The sequence below is a fragment of the Octodon degus genome, unplaced genomic scaffold, assembly GCF_000260255.1.
Source record: "Octodon degus isolate 3935 unplaced genomic scaffold, OctDeg1.0 scaffold00018, whole genome shotgun sequence".
NCBI classification, from domain to species: Eukaryota; Metazoa; Chordata; class Mammalia; order Rodentia; family Octodontidae; genus Octodon; species Octodon degus.
The window spans coordinates 1,469,372-1,479,711 of record NW_004524594.1 but is presented as its reverse complement, the minus strand read 5'-3'; the positions used below and the strand labels follow the sequence as shown (position 1 = coordinate 1,479,711).

At 55.1% G+C, this 10,340-nt stretch overlaps 1 protein-coding gene across 2 annotated transcripts in view; it reads right to left on the bottom strand.

Annotated features, from left to right (window-relative positions):
- The window catches only part of Arhgap1 (Rho GTPase activating protein 1), a 40,947-nt gene continuing 30,607 nt past the window's right edge, over positions 1 to 10,340 (bottom strand). For both annotated transcript variants that reach the window (XM_023710463.1, XM_023710464.1), the window contains exons 4-13: positions 9,367 to 9,454; positions 3,659 to 3,790; positions 3,222 to 3,308; positions 3,037 to 3,135; positions 2,452 to 2,559; positions 2,307 to 2,380; positions 2,154 to 2,231; positions 1,756 to 1,884; positions 1,570 to 1,673; positions 1 to 1,441 (exon numbers count right to left, since the gene is read on the bottom strand). In XM_023710463.1, coding sequence (XP_023566231.1) covers positions 1,253 to 1,441; positions 1,570 to 1,673; positions 1,756 to 1,884; positions 2,154 to 2,231; positions 2,307 to 2,380; positions 2,452 to 2,559; positions 3,037 to 3,135; positions 3,222 to 3,308; positions 3,659 to 3,790; positions 9,367 to 9,454 — 1,088 coding nt within the window. In that variant the 3' untranslated portion in view covers positions 1 to 1,252. The remainder of the gene's footprint in view (positions 1,442 to 1,569; positions 1,674 to 1,755; positions 1,885 to 2,153; positions 2,232 to 2,306; positions 2,381 to 2,451; positions 2,560 to 3,036; positions 3,136 to 3,221; positions 3,309 to 3,658; positions 3,791 to 9,366; positions 9,455 to 10,340) is intronic.

Below are 10,340 nucleotides of genomic sequence, written 5' to 3'. Positions count from 1 at the left end.
TGGGAATTTTCCATTTTTATTGAAATACAAAAAAGTGCAAACGGTGAAATACACGATTGGTGCCAAGGACGTCATTAGGTCATTAGGTGTGGATGTGAACACTCGATTCACAGTTCCACTGCCCCCAGAACACTCCAGTGGGGCAGGGGACAGAAGATTCCAAAGGCTCCCCAGGAAATGGGGCTGTGAGCAACACGATATACAAAGGCGACAGGGAGCTGAGGTCAGGCCAGGCCTGGACACAGGAACAAGGGAACCAGCCCACTGGTCGGTCTGGGAACATCCCTCAGTACAGGCTTGAGGTGCCTGTCCTGCTCAGCTCCCACAGTGAGCACAGGGTCACTTTGGTAGTCCCCGCTACAGGGAGAGGTCCCGGGGAGAAATGAGGAATGTCAACCATCGTCAGAACCCAGGCTTTCTGAAGACAATGACAGGCACCAGGTTCCCTTGAGGACATTGCTAAGACTCCTTGCAGGGACTGGTCTATTGGCAAAATCTCTGTCCCTCTCATGGGCACTGTGCTGAGGTCTCCTTGTTGGAGAAGCTACCATGGATGGGAGTGTGGCTATACCCAGTGGGCCCGAGGATCCTGGGTCCCACATCTGAGCTACCAGTGCTAGCAGATCCAGGGGGTTAGGAACCCTGGGGGGCAGTGCCACTTGGGAAAGGGGGAACCAGAGGCAGAAACCAGGAAGCCGACTATAGCCTGGCATTCCTCAGCTGCAAAGGGCCAAGGGCTGAACTGTGTGGACAGAGCAGGCAGGGCTGCTCCCATGCCCCACTGTCACAGGGCTTCCCAGGGGCAGAGCAACTGGACCTTACAGGGAGGCTCCTGGGCATGGCAGGCCAGGCCTTGGAGTTTGGCTGTTCATTCTGCAGCCATAGGAAAAGAAGGACTGGCCCTGGCCAGCTGGCAGGAGTCTGGGTCACCCACTGCTGCCAGGGAGACAGAAGCAGGAAAAAGCAGAAAAGGGGTTACTGAGATTCAGTCCTCCAAATGGAAGAGCCACGACCCGCAGGAGCCAGGCACCCAGAGAGGCAGTGGAAAATATAAGGCGAAGACGAATGTCTTGGAGACCAGAGGCTGCTGGAGTGGGCAGCTGGCCGGCAGCCAGTGGCCATCCCACCACCGCACTCAGCTGCCCACCTGGCCTCCACAGCCCAACCCAGCAGGCACCCCAGCTCTCCCACCGCAGAAGCCAGGAGGAGGGGTCCGATGGGTTGCCAGAGAAGGGCCAGCATGGGGCTGGGCTCAGAGCCCAGGGGAGTTGGGGCCAGGGAACAGCTCCGCTTGGTGGTCCAGGAGGAACTTGGTGAAGGTGTTGATGGGGTTAATGGCCTTGAGGGTGATGGCGGCATCCTTGGCCCACAGCAGGTTGGGGCCAAAGACGACAGCCAGGTTGGTGTTGGTCATCTTGTTTTGGTCCTGGTGAGCAGAAACCTGGGGAGAAAGTGAAAGCTGCAGAAGGAAGGCAGAGCCACGGCACCCCGACTCAAGGCAGCTGCATCTGGAGCAGCAGGGGCAACGCCACCCCACTTGTCCCCAGGTGTGCTGGGCCAAAGCCTCACCTGCACTAGGAAGGTGGTCAGGAAGCGAAGCACCTGGTAGTTCTCCTCGGGTAGCGTCCGGAGCACCTGCTCCGTGGCCTCCACCCTCTGCCTCTCCTCCATGTCTACGAGGAATGGGGCTCAGGCCTCAGGGGCAGCAGAGATGGCCAGCAGGGCAGGAATGACTGGGAGGAAGGGGACACTCACCGAGGAAGCCCACCACGTGGGGGTACAGGTCAAAGGTCAGCAGGGGCTCAGGCAGCTCCCGCAGAAAGGTCTTTAGGATGACAGCCGGCAGGTGCAGCTCATTGTACTGGTCAAAGTCCACAGCCAGCCCTGCGAGGGAGCAGGCGGGTGGTCCCACGGGCCCCTCCACAGCCCTGGGCTCCGTGCTGTCCGCCTCCCACAGCCTCTGGGACCCAGAAGGTGGGCTAGACCCACGAGCCGAATGGCAGCAGTGGGGATGGCGTGATGCCACTGCACAGTATCGACACCTCTGACAGCAAGGAATGCAGGGCCCCCTTCTCCAGGTGGCAGAGAGGCCCCGAGGGTCATGCGGCTGCCTTCCCGCACGTAGGCAGGGCCTGGGCCACTTGCTCACTCACCCATGTTGTACTTGTGCTGCACCTCGCGTACCACCTGGGTGTTGGCAGACCTCCGGAAGATGCCCTCGGTGCTGAGAGCTGCGGACAGTGGGCAGTGAGCCGGGCTCTGGCTGGGCCGGCTGCGTCCCTAGGGCAGCCAGGTCCCACACTCACCGTGGGCCTGCAGGTAGGCGACGGTGTCCCTGAGCACGATGGGAATGGGCTGCTCTGGGTTCTTCTCCTGCAGCCTGAGGACCAGGGCCATGAGCAGCTGCAGCTGGCCTGGCCCGCGCCCCGGCCGCCCACCTCCCATACTCACTGCTGCAATGAGACCCCAAACTGCTGGTTGGGCAGGGGCGGCCGGGGAGGCATGGCCTTGGGGGCCGTCGCGGGGCTCTTCTGCGTGGACTTGAGGAAGTCATCGTACCTGGGGCGGACAGGTGCACATCAGAGCCATGTCCAGCCCACTCTACTGGGCCTTTCCTCTGTAGGTTTACATGGGTTTCCACATCGACCCTCAAACACCCTACTTCATGCTTTACACAAGAGAACGAACTCTACAGGACCTGGTCACAGGGACTGGGCTGTCACTCAGCAGTAGGGTGCTCGCCTGTGTCACAGGAGCACAGGGCTGGCCTTCAACCCCCACTGCACGAAAGGATTCAGTCACATGGCTGTAACAGACATGGGGCCTGATACTGCTGTCTGACCTATGTGCTACGTGGTCATCCCAGCTCACGGGAGGCCAAGATGGGAGGATCACGGCAAGCTGGAGGCCAGCCTGGATACATACATATGTACAGTGAGGTCCTGTCTCAAAAATGGAAAAAAACCAAAACCCCAAAAGGACACGGAGCCGTGAATGCGCGGTGCCATGCCCCCACAGTCCGCGGTGCACCCTCACTTGAGCACTTGGCGAGGGATCCCCAGCTGCTGCAGCTTCACATGCTCTCCGAGCTCGCTCAGGTAGTTCACGTAGAAGATCTTTCGGCCGAACTTGAAGCTGTGCGGGAGCAAAGGCCTGGTTGGGGGCCTGCTCAGGAGGTGGGAGCCACCTGGGGGCACTGCCTGCCCACCCTGGCCACTTACCTAATGAGGGGCTTGAAGAGGATGAGCAGGGTCTTGATGAACATGGTGGGGTGCACAATGTAGAGGGCTTTGATGTTCTTCTTGTACCTGCGGGGTGGTGAGGAGCTGAGAGGGGGAGGGGAGGGCAGCCCCAATGCTTTGTCTTTTTTTTTTTTTTTTTTTTAAGCAAGGTCTGGCTATGTAGCCCAGGCTAGCCTCAAAGTCACAGCGATCCTCCTGCCTCAGCCTCCAGAGTGTCAGTATTGCAGGTGTGTGCCACCATACCCAGCTTAGAGCTGGTCACCCCATTCTCAGAGAGGTTAAGTGACAAGAAAGGTCACAGAGCAAACATGCAGAGGAACTGGAATTGCATGGAAACCCCTCCCTATTTCAGATTTTTTTGTGTACACAGGCGGGCACCAGCCACCAGCAAGACCCAGGCCCCGGCCCCCACCCACTTGCGGTCAAACTCCCGATAGGCATCACGCAGCCAGCTGAGCGAGGGCTTGTTGTCGCTAGTCAGGCCATGGTGCAGGTAGAGGAGTGTGTAGTCGCTCTCCACGTACTGGTCCAGTGTGTGCTTCAGGTACCTGCAGGGAAGGCACCTCTCAGACCTGTGCAGTGCTCAGGCCTGGGAGGTGGACAGGGAGCCAGTTCTCAGCTATTTGCGGCCGAATCAGCCATAGGGTCTCCCAGAGGAAGAGGGTCCTGCACGATGCTGGACAGAGGAGTGAGCTTTTTTTTTTCCCCAAGAGTTCTGCTGAATCTTTAAATTGATCAAGTAGGGTCTGAACTTGTGATCCCCTGTCTCAGCTATAGGCCTGCCTATGGCTCCCACTTTTAATTTACGTATTTGGTACAGGGTCTCACTACGCAGCTCCACGCAGTCTCAGCTCCCACTGTTGCACACGACCACAAGAGCCCACTCTAGAGTGCTCTTCCCACTTTGCAATAAAAAGAGAGTGATCAGCATTTGGCCCTGGCTCAGGCCAGGCAGGGAAGGCCAGGAAGTCCTCCAGGAGGGCAGCACTCCGAGTTGTCCCGTCTCCTCCGCACCCTTGGCTTACCCAGGTCAGGGTTTATGGCTGAGGCGGAGTCTGGCTGGAAGCCTGCACTCTGAGGCAACTGAACTTCTCAGCAGACTGTAAAGGCTGTAAGTACAGGAGCCCGAGGTACAATCACAGTGTCACCTGTATCAGAGGCCCGACACGGCACACTGCTGGGCGTGGGACCTCAAAGCCCAGAGGGGAAGGGGGGTTGGGGAAAAGCGAAGCAAGACGCACCACAGCTGGTACAGATCTCCGTGAGGAAGGTGATCACTGTGTCTATCTACAATGGACCACTATGGTTGTTTTTTACAAAGCCCAGAGGGAAGCTAGGTGTGGTGGCGCCGGCAGCAGAGGCTGACTGCCCCAAGCACAAGACCAGCCTAGGATACACAGTGAGAGGGTGTCTCAGAAACAGAGAGAGGCCTGGATGGAAGGACAAGGGTTACGAGATGGCGAGGAGGCAAGGAGCTGACCAACCAGGTCCCTGGCTCCAGCTGCGGCCGCTCCAGGCTGCGCAGGACCTTCAAGGGGCGGCAGCAGGAGGAAAAGGCGGGCGGGCGTGCGTGCGTGCGTGCGTGCGTGCGCGCGCGACCTAAGGATCTTCCCCAGGTGTGGGGCCAGGCAGCACAGGAAGGCTGTCATTGCTATTAACTGCCCGCTAATTTACCCCTTATCCACAATGGGCTCTATGCAGCGTACAGTAGCTGCCACCTAAAACGATGCCCATCTGTGACTGTGACAAGAGCACATGGCATTTGCACCCCCATTTGGGACAGAGGGGAGGGGAAGAATAAAAGAACTATGGTGCATTAAGTACATGTGTCTCCTCCCCAAGATAAGCGGAAGCATTATGTACCAAGTTTTTGTTGTTTTTCTGTCTTTTTGAGACAGGGGATCACTATGCAGTTCAGGCTGGCCTTGAAATACTTCGTAGCAGTCCAGGCTGGCCTCAAACTCCTAGTGATCCTCCTGCCTCAGCCTCCCAAGTGCTGGGCCTACAGACGTGTGCCACCATGCCTGGCAGCATTATGTACTATAAACACACACTAATAATTTTCAAATCTAACAAAAAAATGCAGACGTGGTGCCCCACACCTGTAATCTCAGTACTTGGGAGGCTGAGACAGGAGGATCAACACGTTTGCTGCCAGTCTGGGCTACTCAGTGAGACCAGGTCTCAAAAAGACAAAAAATCAAAAACACAAGAAAAAGAAGTTGGCAGATCACAGTGAAATGGACACCTCGCTGACGGACAAACGTAACTTTCTGAAGGTATTTCAGGGACGGATGGCAGAAGCTACAAGATGTTCGTGCTCCTTTAGCCTGTGCAAACATGTCCAGGAGCTTATACTGAGGAAGTAACCAAGCAAGAGGCGGAGGAGAGAGCACAGGAGGGTAGAATGAAGACGTGCTGCGGGGGTGTGCCACCCCACGAGGAACGGATCAGGATCTACTGCAATCACGCAACTAAGGAAAGAAATCTGTTTTGAGATGGGATCTGCCCATGTAGGCCAGGCTGACCTCAAACTCACAGTGAGCCTCCTGCCTCAGCCTCCCCGTGCTGGCATTACAAGTATGTGCTGCCACGCCCGGCTTAAAATCTTTTAAAGAAAATAACCAGAGACATTTGAACAGAAACGTCTTCGTAGGCTGCTGTTCAACCTCGACCTTCACCATGGAACAAAAACTGGGCGGCACCCCAAATGCCCAGTGTGAAGGGGCTGGTTACAGAAATCAGGGGCACCGAGAAATACAGCCACTTGCAGGACTAAGATGCTGCCGAAGGCGGGAGACTCTGTGTCGGCCCCCAAAACAGAGGTCACCCCAGGACAGAGAGGCAAAGGGGCCCGCAGAGGTGGGCACGGGTGTCCAGCATTCAACATCTGCCTCCAGCTGGTGTGGCAGGAGTATGCGCAGGCCTGCCTCAAGAGAGAACAGAGGAGGGAGGAAAGGGAGGGAGGGAGGAAGGAAGAAGGAGAGAGGGAGGAAGGGAGGGAAGAGGGAGGAAGGAAGGAAGGAGAGGGAGGAAGGGAGGGAAGAGGGAGGGAGGAAGGAAGGGAGGGAGGGAGGGAGGGAGGGAGGGAAGAAGAGGGAGGGAAGGAGGAAGGAAGGAGAGAGAGGGCAAAGCAAGCAAGCGAATGAGCCGGCTGCACACTGTGGCACATGCCCATCCCAGCCTCTTGGTAGGCAAAAGGCCAGAGGATCACAAGGGCAAGACCAGCCAGACAATTTAGACAGTGCAAAGGGAAAAAAAAAAGACACGAAATCACAACATCATAGCAAAATTGGAATCTGTTTTATCTTTTTTTTTTTTTTTTTTTTTTTTTTGCGGAACCAGGGATTGAACTCAGGCCCTCGCGCTTGCCAGGCAGCACTTATTCTACTGAGCTATCTCCCCGGCCCCTCTATTCATCTCATATGTCAAAAATGTTTGGCTATTTCAGACAGGGTCTCTCTATGCAGTGCAGGCTGCCTTGAGCTCACTATGTAGCACATGCTGGCAACTCCCAGCGATACTCTTGCCTCAGCATCCCAGAGTGCAGGATCACAGCTGATTACATCATGCCTGACAACAAAATGTTTTTTAAAGAATGCCTTTGAGGAATATTTCATGTCCAGAAGATTAAAATGTCTGGTGCAATGCAAAACTCACCACGGAATTCCATGTATGTTACACAAAACAAAACAGGAAGTGAATACAGCAACTTTTTTTGCAGTACCAGGGATTAAACTCAGGACCCTCTGCTTGCCAGGCAATCACTTATTCTACTGAGCCATCTCCCCAGGCCCCTTTTTTATGGAACTGGGGATTGACTCATGACCTTGCGCTTGCCACGCAGGCGCATATTCTACTGAGCTATCTCCCCAGCAACATATAGCAACATATTAAGAGTAATCTTGGTCCAGGCAGGTAGCTCAGTGGCATAAGCACCTGCCTTGCAAGTGTAAGGTCCTGAGTTCGATCCCTGGTACCACAAAAAAAAAAAAAAAAAAGTAATGTTCACTTTGGGTGGCAGGTTTGCAGATTTTAAAAAACAGTTGTCTAGTTTTTCATAGCTGCTCATACTTTCCTAGCCTCTCAAAGTATAATAGACTGAAAGAGTAAACGATGGCATTTCATGTCTCTCACCTACCAAAGGAGTCTCAATTCTGTGTGTGCATATGTATGCACGCTCGTGAATGCATGCACGTGTGAAGGAGCAGGGCGGTGTGGCAACAGAGAACACGAAGGCCGGAAGGGACCGAGGCCCGCTGCAGGGGCAGGAAGCCTGTGGCTTCCCTCCACAGTGGCCCCGGCGATCTGGATGCTTCCCTGGTCCTGCCCCTTCCGCCCACCGCAACCCCCACCAGGACTGTTCTCTAGCCAGGAGACCGTCACCTGGATCAGCAGACACCTAGAAACAGCCCCAGGACACCAATGACTCAGCCGTGCCTTGGCCAAGCTTCTGAGCCTGTCTCTGGCGGGGCCCAAGGTGGCCTGGGCCAGACACTGCCTGCCCCAAGTGCGCAGGAGGAAAGGAGGGAAGAGGTGGGGAGAGAGACCTAGCGGTCCCAACAGGCCACGCGGCTCGCACCTGTCATGTCCAGGCTCTGGAGGCTGAGGAGGGGTCTATATTTGAGGCCAGCCTCAACTACATAGTGAGCCTCTTGTCTCAAAAAGCACACGGTCTTGCCAGTGCTGGTCCTCAGCCCGGACCAGCAGAGACCCAAACGCAGGCATCAGGACTTCTGCTGGCCCGAGCCTAGCCCCCCCACCCCCCCACGCACACGCACACCCCTCAGGATTTCAAGAGCCACTGTAGGCGGCATGGAGAAGTCAGGTTTCCACTGAAGTAGGAGAGGAGAAATGAAATGTAGGCACAAAGGAGATACAGAGGTCATAAAAAATTGGATTTTGTTATATTTCAAGACAGGGTTTGCTACAGTTCAGGCTGGCCTTGAACCCACAACAGAGCTCAGGCCAGTAGCAACCCTTCTGCCTCAGTGTCACCTGGGACTGCAGGTGTGCACCACCTGCCTGGCTAAAAATTGTCCTTTTACAAAGACTGCAACTTTCAGGGCCCAGCCAAGTCACCAAGGCAGATGGTGCGTATGAAGCAGGGCAGCGTGGCGGTCCTTTGGTTTACATCATGCCCCTGCCCTCTGGGGCCCAAGTCCCTCAGGAAAGCCTGATGTCTATAAATTGGAATAACTGAGCGCAGGCATCTGATTCTATGGTGAAGGCGCAGGCTGACCGAACACAAACAATATTTACCTAAGGACCAAAGTCCCATGCCCACACCAGGGATTCCGCCTTCTCCCTGGGGCTTCCACCCCTTCCAGAGAAGCCAAGCTGATCCCTGTTTCAGGAAGTGCCTCCCCTCACCCGGCACTCACCCCAACTGGTCCCCTGACCAGCCCTTACCAGGCCTCCTCCCAACTGCACCTCAGAATTCCTCTTCTGAGACAGGAGTTGGCAGGCCTGCAAACTTACTCTGCTGGGTGGGTTAGGCCCTCTAGCTCAGCCTTGAGACCCTCAGACACAGCCCCAGGGGCAAGTGAGGGCTTTTATGTTGTCAGGGGAAAAAAAAAAGATGGCCAGGTGTGGTGGGGCACACCTGAGGCAGGAGGATCCAAAGTTCAAGTAAAGCCTGGGTATCTCAGCAACTGAGAAAGACCCCATCTCAAACCAAACCCCCCCACCAAAAAAAAAATGGGCCAGGAAGATGGCTCAGTGGAGTAAGCGCTTCCCTAGCAAGCACAAGGGCCTGAATTCAATCCCTGGTTCTGAAAAAAAAACAAACAAACCGTGAGACAGGTCTCACTATGTTGTCCAGGCTGGCCTGGAACTTGAGCAATCTTCATGCCTCAGCCTCCTGTATACTGGGCTCACAGGCGCACAGCACCATCTGGCTTGGTATCAAACTGCCCAAGGCATTTTTACATGAAGGAACCCACTCCATAAGGAAAGAAGGCTGCATTTCTAAACCTCCTGAGGTGAGTGAGCCTCGAAGACCCTGACCGACTTCACACTGTTTCCAGGACAAGAAAGCAGCAGATTCCCACCCCCAAGTCCACCCCTGTGGGAAGACATGAGGCACAAGGGAGGCAGCCCAGCCTAGCAGGGAGGGACTCACCCCAGGAGCTTGCTGTGGTCCAGCTGGTGGCTGGGTGGCATCCGGCAGGCACTGAACACAATGATCTTCCTCCCATACTTGTCATCACCTGGGTGTGGACAGAGACAGCAGTGGACAGGTGAAGAGGGTAGGAGACTTGGAGACCTGGCATGACATTGTCATCTATCTCTGGGAAGCTGCCTGCCTCCAGGTTCGGCCACTAAGAAAAGAAGGGCTAAGCTGGGAGTGGTGGCACATATCTGCAAATCCTGGAGTCTAGGAGGCTGAGGCAGGAGAATGCCCTGAGCCAGTTGAGGCCAGCCTGGGGTACAAATTAAGGTCAAGGCCAGCCTGAATTACAAAGCCAGACCTTGTCTCAAAAAATACATAAGAAGGCCAGCAAGATAACTCAGCAGTCTAAAGTGCCTGTTTAGGCAGACTTAGGCAAGCACAAGGACCGTGGTTCAATCCCTGGCACCTCATGCCACACCAGCCCCACCCCCAGGATGGGCTGAGTTGGCCACAAAAAATAAAGTAAAAATAATGAAAAGAAAGGAAAAATGGAACAGAAAAGACAAAAACAGGAAGGAAGCACTAATTACCTCCAGGGCCACTGGGCAGGTCTTTTATTTTTTTTCTTTTTGTGGAACCAGGGATTGAACTCAGACCCTTGTGCTTGTCAGGGAAGCACTTACTCTACTAAGCCACCTCCCTGGCCCCTTCCAGGGCCACTGGGTACAGAAAACAACATTGCTTTTTCAGGTGTCCTGCCTGTGGGAAACAAGCCCAGTGTGTGACAGATCTCCTGGAATGCAATCCCATTGGGCCATAAAAGAGAAGGAAGCTGGGCATGGTAGCGCACATATATAATCCCAGCACTTGGGAGGCTGAGGCAGGAGGATCACTATGAGTTCAAGGTCAGCCTGGGCTACAAAGTGAGCTTGAGGCCAGCCTGAGCTGCACAGCCAGACCCTATCTCAAAAAGACCAAAAAAA